General features: G+C 39.1%; 2 protein-coding genes and 1 long non-coding RNA gene across 3 annotated transcripts in view; all 3 read right to left on the bottom strand.

Moving 5' to 3' along the window:
- Positions 1-359: 359 nt before the first annotated feature.
- On the bottom strand, positions 360-16,154 carry LOC128508474 (butyrophilin subfamily 2 member A2-like). Its single transcript, XM_053479820.1, has 10 exons — positions 16,032-16,154; positions 14,429-14,491; positions 13,935-14,279; positions 13,676-13,834; positions 13,460-13,600; positions 13,262-13,354; positions 12,874-12,915; positions 12,683-12,787; positions 1,155-1,181; positions 360-1,065 (listed from the first exon to the last, which is right to left on the bottom strand). The coding sequence occupies exons 1-10, from the start codon at positions 16,039-16,041 to the stop codon at positions 539-541; spliced, it is 1,512 nt and encodes a 503-aa protein (XP_053335795.1). The 5' UTR covers positions 16,042-16,154; the 3' UTR covers positions 360-538.
- LOC128508811 (uncharacterized) lies at positions 1,509-6,108 on the bottom strand. Its single transcript, XR_008355956.1, has 4 exons — positions 6,028-6,108; positions 4,072-4,164; positions 3,330-3,377; positions 1,509-1,564 (listed from the first exon to the last, which is right to left on the bottom strand). It is a non-coding gene; the product is annotated as an uncharacterized LOC128508811 (long non-coding RNA).
- A 1,201-nt stretch (positions 16,155-17,355) lies between the features above and the next one.
- The window catches only part of LOC128508473 (E3 ubiquitin-protein ligase TRIM17-like), a 36,579-nt gene continuing 31,724 nt past the window's right edge, over positions 17,356-22,210 (bottom strand). Inside the window, exons 12-17 of the mRNA XM_053479819.1 lie at positions 20,980-21,072; positions 20,235-20,282; positions 18,759-18,842; positions 18,577-18,642; positions 18,249-18,275; positions 17,356-18,159 (exon numbers count right to left, since the gene is read on the bottom strand). Of these exons, the coding sequence (XP_053335794.1) occupies positions 17,633-18,159; positions 18,249-18,275; positions 18,577-18,642; positions 18,759-18,842; positions 20,235-20,282; positions 20,980-21,072 (845 nt within the window). The 3' untranslated portion in view covers positions 17,356-17,632. The remainder of the gene's footprint in view (positions 18,160-18,248; positions 18,276-18,576; positions 18,643-18,758; positions 18,843-20,234; positions 20,283-20,979; positions 21,073-22,210) is intronic.

Here is a 22,210-nt window from a genome sequence, read left to right as displayed (position 1 = left end):
ATATCAGCCTGAAACAGATCTTATAATCATGTGAGAATGTTGGTGTAGTGGTTAGCACTGTCTCCTCACACCTCCAGTGTCCGGGTTCGATTGTGTGTCTCCTAGGTGACCCATAATTATACAGGATAAAGTGGTGTAGACGATGAGTGAGTGGAATTCACACAGATAATTTATCCACAGTTCTACAGTGTATTTACAGCTGGGAGGAATCACTTGATAACTGTGGTGTGGGGGATTTAATGAGGAAGACGACTGAGACGATTCTATATAATCTGTAATCTGCAGGAAAGACTCAATAATAAATAAGAGAAGAATTCATTACAGACTCAATCAGGAAACATTTAATTTACATTCATATTAAAATATTCAGTTGCTCCATGTATTAAACACATGACTTATAAACCTCATTATATGAACTTTACAAACAAATCCTTTCCACACGTCTTATTAGGAGTGTGTTATGTACAGTATGTATACACACTTTATATTAATACATTATAAACTCACACATCATCATATTACAGATGTCTTTATTCTCCTAAATAATCCATACAGGATGAGGGTCTCTGACTCCAGGGCTGATCAGAGGACGCAGTGATGTTCTGACGTCCACATTAGTGAAAGTGTAGATGTGTGAGTGTGTATTAATATTATAAAATGACAGTGTGTGTGTATCACAGTCTAAAAACACTCCCACTGCTGTCAGCTCTTTATTAACGTCTGGGAGTGAAATCAGTTCTGTTTGATCTCTGATATAAACTCCTTTATCTCCTTCATAACAGAGAACCCAGAACCCATCCTGTGGTGTAAACTCGACGCTGTCCTCTTTCTCAGCTTCATCACTCGCTACACCAACAAACCAGGAGAGTTTTACTGTTTTCTGTGACTCTCTCAGTTTCACCTCCCAGTAATGTTTACCAGCCTGAAACCTCTCTTTACACAGAGTGAAGATTTTAAACTCAGGATTGTCTTTCTCCTCTTGAGAGTAATCACTAGCTCCCTTCACTTCCTTTCCCTCATATTTTAGACACTTTGAAGTTTCCTCTGGGTCGATGCTGATGTTCACTGCAGAAATGAATTAGATTTTTGTTATTATTATTTTACACTTCACACTTACAGGAATACAGTAATGTTCAACTGATATTATTTCTCACCTTTGTATTGTTTCACTTGGTCTAAATCTGTTAGAAAAATAATAAATAACAGTAAAGTACAGTGATGAGTTTATAAAGTCAGAAAAAGTGAATAGACACAATTAGATATTTTATCATCATTAAATGATAACCAGCAAACAAGAACGCGCGCACACACACACACACACACACACACACACACACACACACACACACACTGGTGTTCCGGTTCCTTCTGAGTTAGTTCTATCTGTAGTGTAAGGTTTATTATTTTTATCCATAGACGTCTTCTGTGGTTTAGTTCATCTCACTTTATGTCTGTTCATCTACTGTTCCTTAAATATTTACAGTAATATGTAACTTACTGTAACTGATCTCTGATGTGGTGAGAGTGGGTCTGTTATCTGAGGTGGAGTCAGCAGGTCCAGTCTCTGAAATGGAGGCAGTAAGTGTGAGATTAGAACTGGTGATAGTGTGGATGAGATGTGAGGTGGAGGCAGCAGGTGTTCTTCTGGAACTCCATTAATCTACACTCATGTATCTGTACCTGGAAGGTGTGTTTTATCTTCCAGTGTTTCAGGATTCTGATGTTCAGATGATTCCTGCTGACTGACCTCTGCTCTCACACACACTATAGAGAATTAATAGAAACACAGTTAGAGATTTTCTAGGACGAACCTTTTACTGGTTTTGTGTCTCAATAGAAGAGATGGAGGAACTACTACAGTTTAACTGGAATTCTTTAAACCCTACCAACTAATTCACTGTTATTATAAATTAATAAAATACAAAAATGTTCCTTTAGGATTTATTACATAATGAAGCTTTCTGAAATACTTTTACTAGAAACCTGTTTACTATTTCAATTTTTCTTTTGTATTTTTCTTTAGACAGAACCTTTCCCTCAAATACACACCTGAAGAACCTTTAAGGATTATACATTTTATGAGATCATTAGAGGTTTAATAAGACCTTATAAAACACATTCTCCTGGAGGTGGAGCTGTTGGTGGTATAGAAATGTCTCTGTTTATTAACAGTAAATGATAAAAAAGCGTTTTTCTATCTTTGACCAAACGCCTGTGCCATCGACATCTGTTACTACAAAGAACATAAACCATTGTAAATGTCCTGGTGAGAACCTGAAGAACAAAGGAGTGAAAGTCCGGAGAGGAATCAGGAGGTGTTGGCTCGAGTTAGAGAGAGAGAGAGAGAGAGAGAGAGAGAGAGAGAAGGTGAGTGTGGGAGCGTTAACACCTTTAAGAACAGATGTGAGAGGAGACAGGAAGATAACAGCAGGGAAGATTTAACACGTTAATATCAGCTCTATGAGGACGAGACCAGGAGAGTAGAAATAACTCCTTTATATCAAATAATTCCTCTAAACCAGACGAGATCACTGATCCAGTTTCTGACAAAACGAAACATTATCTTTAACAATAATCATTTTGTTTTATAATGCAGTTACAGTAAATAAAATATCATCTTTCTCCCACATCCTCAAACTCCACCTTCCTGTCCACTGTAACTTCACCTTAAATCTCAATATTTATATTCCAGGTTTAAAAATGACTGAGTTCCTGAATCTGATGTCTAAATAATCACTTCTCATCTTCTCGTATCAGTTTATAATATTAATATTTCAGGTTTAGAGCTTCATTACTCTACACTAATGTATATTTACCTGGAGGTGGATTTTCACACGGCTGTTCAGATGAGTTCTGCTGATCTGCTCTCACAAACACAACACACACACACACACACACACACACACAGCTGACTCAGTAATATGTGTATTTAAAGTTTCATTCTGGTTCTGATTATTTTTATTCATGTCAGAATTCATTTATTTAAAAAAAAATCATTAAAATATGTACAATTTCAGAAATCACTGCTGTTCAGTCTTAGTGTTTTCCAAATGTTTTAAAGTTCAAAAAATCCGCTCTCCCCTCCTTACACTCTCTGTCTATTCCTAATAATGTGTCCTAAAGAAGACTGATTACGCTCCTGCATAACAAGTTACCATAAAGCTCTAGACGTCTCGAAATGTAAATGTTAAATGTGTAAGAGTTATCCGTTAGATTACAGTAATAATATTACACTTGAGCACGGTGTTGAAAGAAGACTGAATCAGTTATAAGACTATTACAGTGATATTTCAGTCTTAAAGCTTCACTCTGCTCTACAACACATTTACCTGGAGTTAGACGTGGCGTCTCCTCTGGATCAGACGTTTGATTTGTATCTGATCACACAGAGACAGAACAGAGAGAACACGTCAGGAACAGACACAGAACAGACATGTTTTACACAGACAGGTTCAATACTTTTTAATATGAAAAAGAGAGAAACTGTGATCAGGTGTGTGTCTGAGGTGTATAGAGGAGGAGACATGACCAGACTGTAACCTGTTTATTTAAACAATTAAACCAAAGCACGAGTTTAAAAATCATTGCTGTTCTGTAAGTCTTTTAAAAATGTATCTGCTTTCTCCAGCTCCTTCTGCTCCGTCTGTCCATGACTGTTAATTTGTCCTAAATTTGTCTTATGCTCATTTGTCTCAACTTTTTGAAAATCAGAGGTCTCCAGAAGTGTTGGAAGTTCCAGCTATAATACTGCTCAGATCAGATCATCGTTCTGTTTCACTCCTGCTCCCTCTCGTAAGGAAGGTATAATAAACAGGTCTAAACAGCTGAATAACTACAGAACAACAACAGATGTGAGACATGACACGACTACACTCAAGGACTAAATAAAATAATCTTAATCTGTGAGTTAATCAAGAACACATCTAGACAAATGAAAACACTAGAGAGTAATAAAATATCAACACAAAAGTTCTGAGCACTTAAAGTCCATGGGTGCCACCAGTAGTGCGTCCGTTGGACCTACTACCCACAAATTACATCCCAGGATCACACAGTAAGGTTGTGACTAACCTGTTGGTACAGTTGACTTAATATGTGTATTTAGAGATTCATTCTGGTTCTGCTGATTTTTATCCACAGGAGATGAGATCTGTGCTTCAGTTTCTATTTAAAAAATCATAATTAAAATATGCACAATTTCACAAATCACTGCTGATCATTTAGTGCTTCATACATTTTATCTGCTTCCTCCACTCGTTATACTCCACCTGTACATCAGTGGATCAGTGGCGGCTTGTGTTTTGTTGTCCAGTGTGAAACCAGTGACTCTGACCATATTGTAATCAGGAGTAAAGCCTGAAGGTGATAACTGATGTAGAGACCCAGTTTTTTTTTTTTTTTTTTGTAAGGATTAAAGGGTGATGCTTCAGCTAGCACAGGCAGAGAACGGCATTGAAGCTCGTCATGGGACCATTTGTTTATATTTAAATAAGGGATTTGATGTTAATTTCTTCATCTTCTTTGTCTTTCGGCTGTTCCCTTTCAGGGGTCGCCACAGCGAATCATCTGCCTTCATCTAACCCTATCCTCTGCATCCTCTTCTCTCACACCAACTAACTTCATGTCCTCTCTCACTGCATCCATAAATCTCCTCTTTGGTCTTCCTCTAGACCTCCTGCCTGGGAGTTCAAACCTCAGCATCCTTCTACCGATATATTCACCATCTCTCCTCTGAACATGTCCAAACCACCTCAATCTGGCCTCTTTGACTTTATCTCTTCTTGGGTTCCTCTCATTCACACACATGTATTCCGTCTTACTGCAGCTAACCTTCATTTCTCTGCTTTCCAGAGCGTACCTCCACCTCTCCAAGTTTTCCTCCACCTGTTCCCTGCTCTCGCTACAAAGCACAATGTCATTTGCAAACATTATAGTCCATGGATACTCCTGTCTAACCTCATCTGTCATCCTGTCCATCACCAGAGCAAACAAAAAGGGGCTCAGAGCCGATCCTTGATGCAGACCCACCTCCACCTTGAACTCTTCTGTCACACCTACAGCACATCTCACCACTGTCTTACAGCTCTCAGACATGTCCTGCACCACTCTAACATACTTCTCTGCCACTCCAGACTTCCTCATACAATACCACAGCTCCTCTCTTGACACCCTGCCATACGCTTTCTCTAAATCTACAAAGACACAATGCAACTCACTGTTACCTTCTCTGTACTTCTCCACCAGCATCCTCAAAGCAAATACTGCATCTGATGTACTCTTTCTAGGCATAAAACCATATTGCTGCTCACAAATGCTCACCTCTGCCCTTAACCTAGCTTCCACTACTCTTTCCCACAGCTTCATTGTATGGCTCATTAGCTTTATACCTCTATAATTGCCACAGCTTTGCACATCTCCCTTGTTCTTAAAAATCGGCACCAATACACTTCTCCTCCATTCCTCTGGAATCCTCTCACTCTCCAAGATCTTGTTAAACAAACTTGTCAGAAACTCTACTGCCACCTCTCCTGAGAACTTCCATACCTCCACAGGTATATCATCAGGACCAACAGCCTTTCCACTCTTCATCCTCTTCAACGCCCTTCTCACCTCACTTCTACTAATATTTGCTACTTCCTGCTCCACAACAGTCACCTCTTCTACTCTTTGTTCTCTTTCATTTCCTCATTTATCAACTCCTTAAAGTACTCCTTCCATCTTCCCATCACCCTCTGCACATCTAACCTGCTGCACATCCTTCCCATCTCTATCTCTCTGCCTCGCCAACCTGTACAGATCCACCTCTCCCTCCTTACTGTCCAGCCTAGCATACAAGTCCTCATATGCTCATATTTTTATTTCTCCATACTGGAAGAAATTTGTTACCAAATGCAAGAAAAACTGTTTATTTATTTTTTAAAAGGGACACTGTTTGGGGGAGTTGCAGCACTGTCTATATTTGAATGACTAACAGACTGAGTTACACACACACACACACACACACACACAGAGTAACATTTTACTAACCTGTTGGTGTAGTTGTATCTGTGGTTTTAGGTTGTTCTCCCTGATTTTTATCCTCAGAAGGTGACTTCACTTCAGTTTCTGACAAGATATTAAATTTTTACACATTAATTTTAAACTTTGAAAGTCTCTACATCAGGGATCTTCTGTGGTTCTGTAGCTTCATCGTTATTTACATTCTGCTGTTTTCCATCCACACCAGACGAGATCACTAATCCAGTTTCTGACAAAATTAAACTTCATCATTAACAATAATCATTTTATTCTCAACTTTGCATTGGATGGAGTTTAGCTTGCTGTCAAACTTCAGTAAGGGGAAACGTGAAGGGAGGACAGGACACTGGAGGAGGAACTGTTGGTGGTATTTTTACACTTTGATCAGAATTCTGTTCTATATCTGTTTATATAAAGAAAGAATAAATAGAACAGTTTATAAAGAGAAAGTTTAGATATTATCTGAGATTAAAAGATGATTATATGATAAAGTGTTGATCAGGTGTGTGTATGAAGTGTATAGATGAGGAGATGTGACCAACCTACAACCACAGCATGAGGAACTGTACCTGTAGATGGAGCATCAGTCTGATCCTGATTCTCCACACTGATTTTTTTTTTCAGAGGTTCAGTTTCTGACTGAGTTCCTGCTGTTTTATATGTAAATAAATCTTCTGTTATTATCACTCATTTAGCTGGATTTTATTGTGTTGGAAAAGGGCAGAAGGCTGCTTCGTACCAAAAGAAGAGAACTCCTCAACCATAGACCAATTTAGAACAATCTCACTGTTAAGTGTAGAATGTAAGATTTTCTTCTCTGTACTGGCTAAGAGGATGACCTCATATATGACTGAGAATGGATATATCGATACTGCTATTCAGAAAGGGGGGATCCCGGGCTTCTCTGGATGTCTGGAACATGCTGGAGTTCTCAGTCAGATGATCCAGGAGACCAAGGCAGCAAAGGCAATCTGACCGTTGTTTGGCTGGACCTGGCTAATGCGTACGGATCAATCCCTCACGCCCTCATCCATGCAGCACTAGACCATTACCTCATACCTCAGCAAATCAAGGGAATGATCACCAGTTACTTTGGCGGAATCCAGCTATGATTCAGGACAGGCCACTTCACCACCGAGTGGCAAAACTTGGAAAAAGGGATCGTAACTGGCTGTACAATCTCCCCCATCCTCTTCATCATGGGAATGAACCTCATAATAACAGCTGCTGGGAAGGAAGCCTGAGGCCCAAAAATGCAATCGGGCATCCGACAACCCCCAATAAAAGGTTATATGGACGACCTCACTGTGACGACCACAACCCATGTGGAGGCGAGGTGGATACTAACTGTTCTGGACCGCATGGTAACGTGGGCCAGAATGAGGTTTAGGCCAAAGAAATCCAGGTATATGGTGATCAGGAAAGGTAAACTGACAAATAAAGTCATGCTGCATGTGCAAGGGGAGGAGATTCCATCGATAAAGGAAAATCCAATTAAGTGCCTCGGGAAGTGGTTCGATGATTCACTTACCGACAGGAATAACATCAGCAGTACAGAGAAGCAGACAGAGGAATGGCTGAGGAGGATCGAAAAATCAGGGCTCCCGGGGAAGTTCAAAGCATGGCTTTACCAACATGGTTTGCTGCCAAGACTCATGTGGCCGCTGACGGTGTATGAAGTTCCCATGACAAGCGTCGAAAGAGTGGAGAGAAAGATTAACAAGTACCTCCGGAGGTGGCTGGGAATTCCTCCAAGTTTCACTTCAGTAGGCCTTTACATAAGATCAGGGCAGATCCAACTTCCTCTGTCATCCGTGGTTGAGGAATTTAAGGTAGCAAAGTGCAGAGTCATAATGACATACAGAGACTCCCAGGATGAACAAGTCAGGCAGGCAGGTATCCTTACAAGATCAGGACGCAAATGGGCAGCTGACTCATCTGTTGCACAAGCTGAAAGTATGCTGAAGCTACGTGACATCATGGGAACGCCATGTATAGGAAGACAGGGTCTTGGAACTTCCCATATCCAGCAATGGGGGAAGGCTGGTTTGAAGGATAGAAGGGCCATGATCCAGGCGGAGGTACGGAACCTGGAAGAGGAAGAACGAAGGGCAAGGGCAGTGTAACTAGCGTCCCAGGGAGCATGGACCAAGTGGGACCTACCCATGAGGAAGATCACATGGGGAGATCTGTGGAAACTGGAACCTTTCCGTATCTCATTCTTGTTAAGATCGGTGTATGACACACTCCCAACTCCAACAAACTTGCACAAGTGGGGCTTAAGAGAGGATCCACTGTGCAAGCTTTGTGGGGAGAAGGGTAACATTGCACACATCCTGTCAGGGTGTTAAACAGCACTGGCCCAAGGTAGATACAGGTGGCGCCATGACAAGGTGCTCACGACACTTGCCAACACCCTGGAGCAGGAGAGACGCAAGAAACACCAACCACATGGGAGAGTAATACCAACGATTAAGTTTGTAAGAGCGGGTCAAAAGCCACCAACTACAGTAATAATGAGAACCAATCTGCTGCAAAAGGCCCAATCATGGGAAATGAAAGTAGACCTGAAGGAAAGATTGCAGTTTCCCCCGGTTGTCCAGACAACCCTGAGGCCAGATGCAGTACTGTGGTCTAAAGAGGCAAAAAAAAGATCATCATCATCATCGAACTTACAGTCCCATGGGAAGAGGGTTGTGAGCAAGCATTTGAGAGAAAGAGCGCCAAATACCAGGATCTTTTGCAGGACTGTAGGGAGAAAGGTTGGCAGGCATGGCTATTCCCAGTTGAGGTCGGCTGTAGAGGATTCCCTGCCCAGTCAGTATGGAGGATGCTTACAGCCATTGGGGTGATGGGAAGGGAGAGAAAGATGATTGTCCGCAGGATGGGGGAGGCTGCAGAGAGGGCTTCTTGCTGGTTATGGAGCAGGAGAGAAGAGTTTAGCTGGAAGCCAGGGGGAGTAGATGGGCAGTGATTTGGCCACCACTGCTGACCCACCAATGTTGAGGGTGTTGCGGTTTAGGGTTGAAACACCCAATGATCATTGGATACCGCCTGATGACATCAACTCCTCCTGGCTAAGGCTACATTCACCAAGGTGAATAAAGGAGAAGCATCTTTAGATGTAATTAATATTATTATAATTCGGTGAATTTTACCCCAGCACCTACCTCCTGTGGTATCAGTGGTGGAGGCAGCAGGTGTGGTATTTGTGGTGGAGGCAGCAGGTGTGGTATTTGTGGTGGTGGCAGCAGGTGTGGTATTTGTGGTGAAGGCAGCTGGTGTGGTATTTGTGGTGGAGGCAGCAAGTGTGGTATTTGTGGTGGAGGCAGCAGGTGTGGTATTTGTGGTGGTGGCAGCAGGTGTGGTATTTGTGGTGGAGGCAGCAGGTGTGGTATTTGTGGTGAAGGCAGAAGGTGTGGTATTTGTGGCGGGGGCAGAATGTGTGGTATTTGTGGTGGAGGCAGCAGATGTGGTATTAGTGGTGGAGGCAGCAGGTGTGGTATTTGTGTTGGAGGCAGCAGGTGTGGTATTAGTGGTGAAGGCAGCAAGTGTGGTATTAGTGGTGGAGGCAGCAGGTGTGGTATTTGTGGTGGAGGCAGCAGGTGTGGTATTTGTGGTGGAGGCAGCAGGTGTGGTATTTGTGGTGGAGGCAGCAGGTGTGGTATTTGTGGTGGAGGCAGCAGGTGTGGTATTTGTGTTGGAGGCAGCAGGTGTGGTATTTGTGGTGGAGGCAGCAGGTGTGGTATTTGTGGTGGAGGCAGCAGGTGTGGGATTTGTGATGAGGGCAGTAGAATGTTGAATTACAGGAACTCGACAAACATTTGTTGCAACTTTCTTCTTTGTCTTTGGGCTGTTCCCTTTCAGGGGTCTCCACAGCGAATCATCTGCCTCCATCTAACCCTATCCTCTGCATCCTCTTCTCTCACACCAACTAACTTCATGTCCTCTCTCACTGCATCCATAAATCTCCTCTTTGGTCTTCCTCTAGACCTCCTGCCTGGCAGTTCCAACCTCAGCATCCTTCTACCGATATATGCAACAATGCTTGAAATTGTTGGCACTGCAGTTTATTGTGGTTTTACATTTCAAAAATTTTTAATTCAAATCTACAGTATTTTTCAACTTCACAAAATCAAGCAGCTAAAAGTCAGGTGTTAAAATTCAGGTAGAAAAATATTCAGGTCTTCACATCACAGGAAGAGTTTATTATAAAGAAAATATTGCTGATTACTGCGGTCCGGTCTGCAGTATACTGTAGTCTACCCTTCCTGCTCCTTCTGCAGTCTCTAGTTCTCAGGAACGACGTGCAGATCAGAAAGTCACAAGCTGGGTTATCAGTTAAGTGTCAGAATAAACTCTGTTATTCACTAAACCTCTCCTTCACCATAATCATTACATTCAAAGTGAAGCCAGTGATCTTTCATTCACACACGAGTGATGGGTTTCCTTCCCCTGCACTCTGTAATGTACCGTCACCTTCTGTAACAAGATCAGGTTCATTCCTTCACCTTCTGTGGCAAATCTCTGTACATGAAGCAACCAGGAACAAATTCAGGAAGAGATCAAGCAGCATGGACTGAGTGAGTGACACCAGAGTACTGCAGACGTCTGTCTGACTCTATACCCAGACGGATCAGGACAAAGAATAAAGGACTTTCATCAATCTCATCTTAAAACTGTGTATAATATTGAAGTTAAATCACATGTTAAATATTAAGGCATAAACATTTCTAAAGATGAGATCAGGATGTAAAAACATAATGTCTGATGAAATAAATGCAAAAATAGACTTGAGGTATGAATGTAGAGAGATTTAAACATTTTGGGTTTATTTAACTAACATGGAACGTCTGTCTAGATTGTGTGGAATTGATTTCCTATAAAGATGTGATTTTACTGTTTCCAGACTACCAGTGAAATTATCTTTACTTCACCAACAGGTTTTGTTATATTGGAAATTATTATACAATCATATCTTCACCCAAACCTCAATATGGAACAATTTCAAGAGTTATTCTATTCAGATATAAGTCTCATTCTTGATTGGTTTGAAAAAGGTGTTTGGTCCGTTCATCACTTAATGAATGAGGAAGGGAGCTTGTTCAGTGGTTTCTGTTCTAGATTCAGTTTACACTGTGAACAAGAGCAATTTGAACGCAACTTAAAAGCCATTCCAAAAAGTTTCATAAACCTTTACCAAACAGCTTTACCAACATCTCAGATGGATCATGAGAACTTCCATCAGTTCTGTTTAATGGTAGCAACCTCAAAACAACGCTTTCCAACAAAATCACCGCTCTTGTTTTAATTCCATATTATATCCGACATGGTTATACTATACTGTAACAATATCTCACAACCTTATGATAAGCCAACTTTTAAAATACTACAATCTATTGGCTTCCCAGTGACTCCTAAAGCAAAGAAAACCCACTTCAGAATATTTAACGGTATTTTTAAGACACCGGTTTAATTTTGAGCAAAATGTTTGTATTTTTTGTAAAGTTGACATTGAGACAACTGATCACTTTTCCTTTTCTTGTGTGTATTCTGGTATCTTTTGAGGAAATTTGGTTTGGATGAAGTCAAAGATCCAATCACTGGTCACTTTTGCTAGAAAACACATTATGTTTGGAATACTGCTGGATGATAAGAAAAATACGTTTTTCATTAATGTTATGTTTATTATGGACACAATTCTTATTCATAAATGCTAAACCTCATTTTTAATTTATTTTTACAAATTTTATTTGTAACTATTTTTCATCTTTGGATCATATGAAAGGTAAAAATGGCAGGAGTTTTGTTGGAATAATAAAAGATCTTGGTTTATTAGAAAAGAAAAAAGAGGCCCTTTGTATTTGTATTTATATTTACTTATTTATATTTGTTTATTTGTTTATTTTCTGTTTTATTGTATTTTCTTTTTTTTACTTCTTTTGGAGAGTGTATTTTTCTTTATGTTTGATTAGTGTGTGTCCTGATTGACACGTGTTTATTAAAATTGGTTGATGCTATTATAAATGTATATTTTGTTTCAGTTGTGTTAAATAAATAAACAAAAATTAATTTATTTATTTATAAAAATTACTTATTAATGTTATTTTTTGACATATTAAATATTGACTTAATCTTTAAAGAACAATTTAGTTGTATAAAATAAATTATTCTTATTATCTTGATTTTTATGTTATAAAAGAAATTCAGAATGACATTAAATTATTAAACTGTTCACTGTACCAGTTGGTTGTGGTGGGTTTGAACCTGGGACCTTCCAGACTACAGTCTAATGTCTTAATCACTGATCTACCGTCCCCTACCTGAATGTTAATACCTGACTTTTGGCCGCCTGATTTTGTGATGTTGAAAAATAGTGATTACTGTATTTACTGTATAAACAGCAATTTGGTAAGGGGAAATATTTTTGCATTTGAGTTTTAAATGATTTAATTACATTAAATTTTTTTATATGTCATTTGAAATATACAACTACAATAAACTGCAGTACCAACTATTTTAAGCTTTTAAATGCTGTAACATTTTTATTGCAACATGTTTTTGTCCAGTTCACGTAATTCAACATGTTATTTAGCCACTGGAATTTTGCCACTGTTATACTTCCATAGTGTATGAAGTGTATAGATGAGGAGATGTGACCAACCTACAACCACAGCGTGAGGAACTGTACCTGTAGATGGAGCGTCAGTCTGATCCTGATTCTCCACACGGATTTTATTCAGAGGTTCAGTTTCTGACTGAGTTCCTGCTGTTTTATAAGTAAATAAATCTTCTGTTATTATCACTCATTTAGCTGGATTTTATTAATTCAGTGAATTTTACTCCAGCACCTACCTCCTGTACTTTCTGTCCCTTTTCTCCTGGAGAGAATCAGACCTACAGCAGAGAGAAAACTCTCCTGTATTAGACAGCACAAAGACCTGATAAAGACCTGATAAAGACCTGATAAAGACTTGCTCCAGCACTCATCTTCCAGCTCTTCTCTCTTTTACTATCTACAGAGACTGTATAGTTACAGTGTGACAAGACTTCCTGTATAGTCTATTGGACTCCATCAGGGGCTCAGTGATGCTCCATCAGGACGGCGTACTGTTACACTTAATACTGTTCTCATCTACATACATGTGTCTGTCTTAAAGAGCAACTTCTAGTTAGTGTCAGTTTCATTTTCCACATTCATCCTCCTGAATCATATATTATTAAGTCAACTTTTGTATCACACCTTTTTTACGTAGCACACAATACACTGCAATTCCGACGACACACAGCACCAGAAGAACGGGAATGATGATGATGATGTATCCAGTCAACGACTCTGCACACATAGACATCAACACAAAATAATCATCAGTCTTTCCTCCAGTTCCACCATGTACACATATCCTTACATATGGAAATGGTTTATTTCAGTAATAATTACCCGTGTCACGTGCAGGGACGTGTAACATTATTCTGTCTTCTTTTCTCTCCTGATCAGACAAACCCACAGAGCAGGAGATCCACTCAGACTCAGAGGGAGACACAATCAGCCACGAGCTCACATCTACAGTCCCTACAGAGTCTGAGGATAATAATAAGTGCTTTGTTATTTCTGTTTTTAGGATCTTTAATGTAAGTGTAGATGAGTAGATCTTACTGTTGGTGAACTTGTCGTTACTGAGATGTTTCAGATCTCTCCCATCTTTATGTGTCCAGGTGATTGACGGCTCAGGAAGCCAACCATGTGACTGACAGCTAACATTCACCTTCCCTTCTCCTGCTTCACGTATGGAGAGAACAGGAGTGGATCCCACCACTGAGAGAGAGAGAGAGAGAGAGAGAGAGAGAGAGAATTAAACAGACAGAGACACCATCAACTTTTTATTTTTAAAATAAATTGATGCACTAAGCGTTACCTCTCAGTCTGAGGGACACTATGGCCTCATCATACCAGGTATCACTACTAACATGACACACATAGTCTCCTCTATCTGTTAGCATCAGGTTCTCCAGTTTCACAGAGACGTCTCCTTTCTCCAGATCTCCTAACAGGAACACTCTGCCCTGGTACTGAACATCTACAGGACTCTTCTGGATCTCTGTGTCTCTGTAGAACAGAGCCGGGGTGTCATACATATTGGGACGGTACCAGCGCACTTCCATGGGTCGAACATCCATATTGCTGGTGACAGCACAGGGCAGAGACACAGAGGAACCAAGAAGCCCTGAGACTGGAGACTCGACCTTCAGTGAAAAATATACTGAAGGAGAGATTAAAAATTACTGCTTATGAACTTTATAACAGTTAATAGACTTTATGTGAGTATTTGTTAAAAGTAGGTATAGTCTAAATGCCTTGTTTTAGTATCTTCATGGCAACCTTTAATGAGTAATGAATAATCAGACTGACCAGAAGAAGCCTGATGACTGAGAGACGGGAATAGAAACAGTAAAACCCATCTCAGTGGTCGAGCTGTAAAGAGAAGAAGCAGAAACACATTTTATGTGTAAAATAAGACATTGAACCTCTGATATTATTTATGTTAGTGTTAGTCTTTCGACTTCTCCTGTTAAGGGGTCGCCACACCAGACCGTCCGATCCGCACAACAACTTGGCACAGGTTTCATCCCGGATGCCCTTACTCACACAACCCTCCTGTTTTATCTGGGCTTGGGACCGGCACTGCATCCAGTTTATTAGATTTATCAGTTACAGTGCACATCAATGTATATCAGTGGCCAAAATGCAGTATTAGTGCTGATTTTATTCATTTTTATTATAGAGAAAGTAGCTTCTTTGGCGTGTGCCAGTTTAAGCAACATGGAAATGACCAATCTTACTTCACTAAAAAGTTGCTAACTTCAGCCGTTTTGGAGATATATGATATATATGCTATATGATATATGTGCCCCAAAAATGTCTATTTGCTCTACCACTGTCTCGCTTCAAACAATAATCATTTAAAATACAAATTATTCAAATTTCTTTATGATTATTGATACTCAAATTGGTGAAATTTTTGGAAGCACATGACCTGTAAAAAAGTTGTTTAAATTGTTTTTTTTTTGTAAATGCTTTAAAAGGAAAACATCTGTAGTGTCCGTAACCATGTCACATCCATGTTGCAATATCCTAATAATTTAGGGTTTAAAAAATAATACACTTTTTCAGGTTTACGTCTTTTTTAAATGTGAAATCTAAATTGGTCAAGTACCACCTTAATGACAAATTAAAAATTATATGTGTAACAATGTGTGTTAAAATGAGAAGAAAAATAAAAATAAAGTTACTATAGCAAAGACAATGTGCTGTATAAACAAAACCCAGACCAGCTGATCCTGTGTACACACACACACACACACACACATCTTTACCAGACGATAATGAATATTAATGACTATTATTAACACCATAAATTAACAAAACTATAATAAGAACTATACAAAAGACAAAGAGACACCATAAGGTGCACGTGCAGGACACAATGTCCATACTACAATACTCTGTTACAGTGAGTAATGTTAGTGGAAGTGAATTCTCCAGGAGATGAGAAACAGTAAAGATAGACAGAAGTGAGACTTTCTCTGTTCTGTGTTACACTTTAATATAAAGTCGTTATTCTCTTTAAACACACTTCTATATTTGTATAAATATCTTCTGTGTATCTGATCAGTAATAAACTGCACGTGACAGAGAGTTTAACCGTCAGTTCTGCCTCGAGCGCCTGATTACCGTAAAACCCCGAATACACGCGCAGTGGGGTTTATTATTTGTTTGTTTGTTTTCTAGTGAAATTCTCACCAACACCATCAAGATGACGATCCTGAACACGACAACCTGCTGATTATTATTTCCATATGAAGTGATATTAGTGAGTGAAGTGTTTTTCCCGCCCTTTTCTCTGTTGTGCTGAATGAGTTGTGTAATGAAGCGACATGACTTATCTGCAGTCCCACCTCACCTTTCACACACAACACAGGAGAGAATAAACAGCACTAAAGCATTCTCTTACCTGAAATCATGGCAGTAGGGAACACTGTGTGTCAGAAAGATTCACATCAACCAGGAAGAACTCAATCATCTGGAAAGTGTCCATTAAACTCCTACAGATCATCTACACTCACTGGACTTTCAGTTTCACAAGCAGGTGTAGAATTACAGTCAGTCACCTTCAGGGAGGATCCAAGGGCCAGGTGGCACTTTATATTTAATAATAATAAATAAATAATAATAAGCATAATCATAATAATCATCATCATCATCATAATAATAATCACAATTATAATCATAACCATAATAATAAATAAAGAATAGGTTTCAGTTTATTTAAAGATCTTTATGGAAACTTACATAAATTCCTTCTCTTAATTTATTATAATTTATTAATGTGTAGTTTGCTGATGTGCTATAAAATGTTTAATATAAAATAGATTTAAATGATATAATTTTGCATAAAACATGACTTTTTAAATGATAATGTTCTTGTGTTACAGTGATTTACTCCATTGCTAATGTTGAGTTCTGAGCTCTGATTGGTCAGAAGGTGTTGATTAGTGTGTAAGGTCTGATATGGAGTTTATTTTACACAATATAAAGGCTTTTGTGTTTACATTTTAAATATAAATATTTCACTTTGTGCTTGTATATTATTAAAACATTTATTCTGGCATGTTTATAATCCAGTTGTGTTTATTACTTTTGAACAGCAGGTGGCAGTCTTTAACTGTTTTAGTGTTGTGGTGATTTATTGTGTTATTTTGAGTCTCTTCCAAAAATACCAGTTGTTGAGTCACGTGACCTGTTCCTGACCACAGTCCTAAATTTATATCAGCCAGAAACAGATCTTATAATCATGTGAGAATGTTGGTGTAGTGGTTAGCACTGACTCCTCACACCTCCAGTGTCCGGGTTCGATTGTATGTGTCTCCTGGATTAGGCCCCCCCTCAGATACACCCCCCCACCCCTGTCCGTGACCCATGATTATACAGGATAAAGTGGTGTAGACGGTGAGTGAGTGGAATTCACACAGATAATTTATCTACAGTGTATTTACAGCTGGGAGGAATCACTTGATAACTGTGGTGTGGGGGATTTAATGAGGAAGACGACTGAGACGATTCTATATAATCTGTAATCTGCAGGAAAGACTCAATAATAAATAAGAGAAGAATTCATTACAGACTCAATCAGGAAATATTTAATTTACATTCATGTTAAAATATTCAGTTGCTCCATGTATTAAACACATGACTTATAAACCTCATTATATGAACTTTACAAACAAATCCTTTCCACACGTCTTATTTTCTGTGTTTAAGTCACAATGAAATGAGACTACAGTAAATGAACATGTGCAGATAATCCAGGTGACGCGGCACAATAAGCGATATAAGAGTCCCAGCCATCAGAAGTCCAGCTGCAGTTTAGCAGTAATAGTGAGACACTCGGTGTGGACATCATGTCCCTCACTTAAAGTCCAAATCTCTCCTTTTTCCTGTCTGGTTTTAAGCTCTGGTTTTAATTAGGAGTGTGTTATGTACAGTATGTATACACACTTTATATAAATACATTATAAACTCACACATCATCATATTACAGATGTCTTTATTCTCCTAAATAATCCATACAGGATGAGGGTCTCTGATTCCAGGGCTGATCAGAGGACGCAGTGATGTTCTGACGTCCACATTAGTGAAAGTGTAGATGTGTGAGTGTGTATTAATATTATAAAATGACAGTGTGTGTGTATCACAGTCTAAAAACACTCCCACTGCTGTCAGCTCTTTATTAACGTCTGGGAGTGAAATCAGTTCTGTTTGATCTCTGATATAAACTCCTTTATCTCCTTCATAACAGAGAACCCAGAACCCATTCTGTGGTGTAAACGGGATATTGTATATTCTCTCAGCTTTATGACTCGCTACACCAACAAACCAGGAGTGTTTTACTGTTTTCTGTGACTTTCTCACTTTCACCTCCCAGTAATGTTTACCAGCCTGAAACCTCTCTTTACACAGAGTGAAGATTTTAACATTATCAGGAAGACCGCTCGGGTAAACGTGCGCAGGAGTTATCTTTCCTTCCTTTTCCTCGTATATTAGAGACTCTGGAGTTTCCTCTGGGTCGATGCTGATGTTCACTGCAGAAATAAATGAGATTTTTGTTATTATTATTTTACACTTCACACTTACAGGAATACAGTAATGTTCAACTGAATTTATTTCTCACCTTTGTATTGTTTCACTTGGTCTAAATCTGTTAGAAAAATAATAAATAACAGTAAAGTACAGTGATGAGTTTATAAAGTCAGAAAAAGGGAATAAACACAATTAGACATTATATTTAGAGATGAGTTTGATCTTTTAGTGTCTCTAAATCTCAACCAGAACACACACACACACACACACACTGGTGTTCCGGTTCCTTCTGAGTTAGTTCTATCTGTAGTGTAAGGTTTATTATTTTTATCCATAGACGTCTTCTGTGGTTTAGTTCATCTCACTTTATGTCTGTTCATCTACTGTTCCTTAAATATTTACAGTAATATGTAACTTACTGTAACTGATCTCTGACGTGGTGAGAGTGGGTCTGTTATCTGAGGTGGAGTCAGCAGGTCCAGTCTCTGAAATGGAGGCAGTAAGTGTGAGATTAGAACTGGTGATAGTGTGGATGAGATGTGAGGTGGAGGCAGCAGGTGTTCTTCTGGAACTCCATTAATCTACACTCATGTATCTGTACCTGGAAGGTGTGTTTTATCTTCCAGTGTTTCAGGATTCTGATGTTCAGATGATTCCTGCTGACTGACCTCTGCTCTCACACACACTATAGAGAATTAATAGAAACACAGTTCGAGATTTTCTAGGACGAACCTTTTACTGGTTTTGTGTCTCAGGAGAAGAGATGGAGGAACTACTACAGTTTAACTGGAATTCTTTAAAACCTACCAACTAATTCACTGTTATTATAAATTAATAAAATACAAAAAGGTTCCTTTAGGATTTATTACATAATGAAGCTTTCTGAAATACTTTTAATAGAAACCTGTTTACTATTTCAATTTTTCTTTTGTATTTTTCTTTAGACAGAACCTTTCCCTCAAATACACACCTGAAGAACCTTTAAGGATTATACATTTTATATGATCATTAGAGGTTTATTAAGACTTTATAAAACACATTATCCTGGAGGTGGAGCTGTTGGTGGTATAGAAATGTCTCTGTTTATTAACAGTAAATGATAAAAAAGCGTTTTTCTATCTTTGACCAAACGCCTGTGCCATCGACATCTGTTACTACAAAGAACATAAACCATTGTAAATGTCCTGGTGAGAACCTGAAGAACAAAGGAGTGAAAGTCCGGAGAGGAATCAGGAGGTGTTGGCTCGAGTTAGAGAGAGAGAGAGAGAGAGAGAGAGAGAAGGTGAGTGTGGGAGCGTTAACACCTTTAAGAACAGATGTGAGAGGAGAAAGTAAGATAACAGCAGGGAAGATTTAACACGTTAATATCAGCTCTATGAGGACGAGACCAGGAGAGTAGAAATAACTCCTTTATATCAAATAATTCCTCTAAACCAGACGAGATCACTGATCCAGTTTCTGACAAAATTAACCTTTATCTTTAACAATAAATATTTTATTCAATGTCTGACTTTCATTGGTAAACATTTATAGAAGTTTTATTTATTATTACTTTTGTCAGATTAAAGTTATTTCTGTGACAATTGTGAGATTTTCTTTCATTGACCGAAGGGTACCAACAATTTTGTCCATGTGTTTGTGTGTGTATGTGTGTGTGTGTGTGTTTAGAGATTTATTCTGGTTCTGATGATTTTGATTTACAGGACATGAGGTCTGTGTTTCAGTCTCTGTCAGAATTAATTAATTAAAAAATCATTAAAATATGTACAATTTCAGAATTCACTGCTGTTCAGTCTTAGTGTTTTCTAAATGTTTTAAAGTTCTAAAACTCTGCTCTCCCCTCCTTACACTCTCTGTCTATACCTATTAATTTGTCCTAAAGAAGACTGATTACGCTCCTGCATAACAAGTTACCATAAGGCTTAGACGTCTCCAAATGTAAATGTTGTGTAAGAGTTATCCGTTAGATTACAGTAATAATATTACACTTGAGCACGGTGTTGAACTGAATCAGTTATAAGACTATTACAGTGATATTTCAGTCTTAAAGCTTCACTCTGCTCTACAACACATTTACCTGGAGTTAGACGTGGCGTCTCCTCTGGATCAGACGTTTGATTTGTATCTGATCACACAGAGACAGAACAGAGAGAACACGTCAGGAACAGACACAGAACAGACAGGTTTTACACAGACAGGTTCAATACTTTTTAATATGAAAAAGAGAGAAACTGTGATCAGGTGTGTGTCTGAGGTGTATAGAGGAGGAGACATGACCAGACTGTAACCTGTTTATTTAAACAATTAAACCAAAGCACGAGTTTAAAAATCATTGCTGTTCTGTAAGTCTCTTAAAAATGTATCTGCTTTCTCCAGCTCCTTCTGCTCCGTCTGTCCATCACTGTTAATTTGTCTTAAATTTGTCTTATGCTCATTTTTCTCAACTTTTTGAGAATCAGAGGTCTCCAGAAGTGTTGGTTAAAGTTCCAGCTAAAATACTGCTCAGATCAGATCATCGTTCTGTTTCACTTCTGCTCCCTCTCGTAAGGAAGGTATAATAAACAGGTCTAAACAGCTGAATAACTACAGAACAACAACAGATGGGAGACACAGCACGACTACACTCAAGGACTAAATAAAATAATCTTAATCTGTGAGTTAATCAAGAACACGTCTAGACAAATGAAAACACTAGAGAGTAATAAAATATCAACACAAAAGTTCTGAGCACTCAAAGTCCATGTGTGCCACCAGTTGTGCGTCCGTTGGACCCACTACCCACAAATTACATCCCAGGATCACACAGTAAGGTTGTGACTAACCTGTTGGTACAGTTGACTTAATATGTGTATTTAGAGATTCATTCTGGTTCTGCTGATTTTTATCCACAGGAGATGAGATCTGTGCTTCAGTTTCTATTTAAAAAATCATAATTAAAATATGCACAATTTCACAAATCACTGCTGATCATTTAGTGCTTCATACATTTTATCTGCTTCCTCCACTCCTTATACTCCACCTGTACATCAGTGGATCAGTGGCGGCTTGTGTTTTGTTGTCCAGTGTGAAACCAGTGACTCTGACCATATTGTAATCAGGAGTAAACCCTGAAGGTGATAACTGATGTAGAGACCCAGTTTTTTTTTTTGTTTGGTTTTTTTTTGTAAGGAAGAAAGGGTGATGCTTCAGCAAGCACAGGCAGAGAACGGCATTGAAGCTCGTCATGGGACCATTTGTTCATATTTAAATAAGAGATTTGATGTTAATTTCTATATCTTCTTTTTTGACTTTTGGCTGTTCCCTTTCAGGGGTCGCCACAGCGAATCATCTGCCTCCATCTAACCCTATCCTCTGCATCCTCTTCTCTCACACCAACTAACTTCATGTCCTCTCTCACTGCATCCATAAATCTCCTCTTTGGTCTTCCTCTAGACCTCCTGCCTGGGAGTTCAAACCTCAGCATCCTTCTACCGATATATTCACAATCTCTCCTCTAAAAATGTCCAAACCACCTCAATCTGGCCTCTCTGACTTTATCTCCAAAACATCTAACGTGGGTTGTTCCTCTGATGAACTCATTCTTGATCCTATCCATCCTTGTCACTCCCAAAGAGAACCTCAACATTTTCATCTCTGCTACCTCCAACTCTGCCTCCTGTCTTTTCTTCAGTGCCACTGTCTATAAGCCGTAGAGCATTGCTGGTCTTACCACTGTCCTGTACACCTTTCCTTTCATTCTCGCTGATACTCTTTTATCGCACAACACACCTGACACTTTTCTCCACCCATTCCAACCTGCCTGTACCCGCCTCTTCACCTCCTTTAAACACTCTCCGTTGCTCTGGACCGTTGACCCTAAGTACTTAAAGTCCTGCACCTTCTTTACCTCTGCTCCCTGTATTCTCACCGTTCCTCTTGGGTTCCTCTCATTCACACACACATGTATTCCGTCTTACTGCAACTAACCTTCATTCCTCTGATTTCCAGAGCATACCTACACCTCTCCAAATTTTCCTCCACCTGTTCCCTACTCTCGCTACAGAGCACAATGTC

Source organism: Clarias gariepinus, chromosome 20 (assembly GCF_024256425.1).
Source record: "Clarias gariepinus isolate MV-2021 ecotype Netherlands chromosome 20, CGAR_prim_01v2, whole genome shotgun sequence".
NCBI classification, from domain to species: domain Eukaryota; kingdom Metazoa; phylum Chordata; class Actinopteri; order Siluriformes; family Clariidae; genus Clarias; species Clarias gariepinus.
The sequence above is the reverse complement of the archived record's forward strand: the minus strand, read 5'-3'. Positions and strand labels throughout refer to the sequence as shown.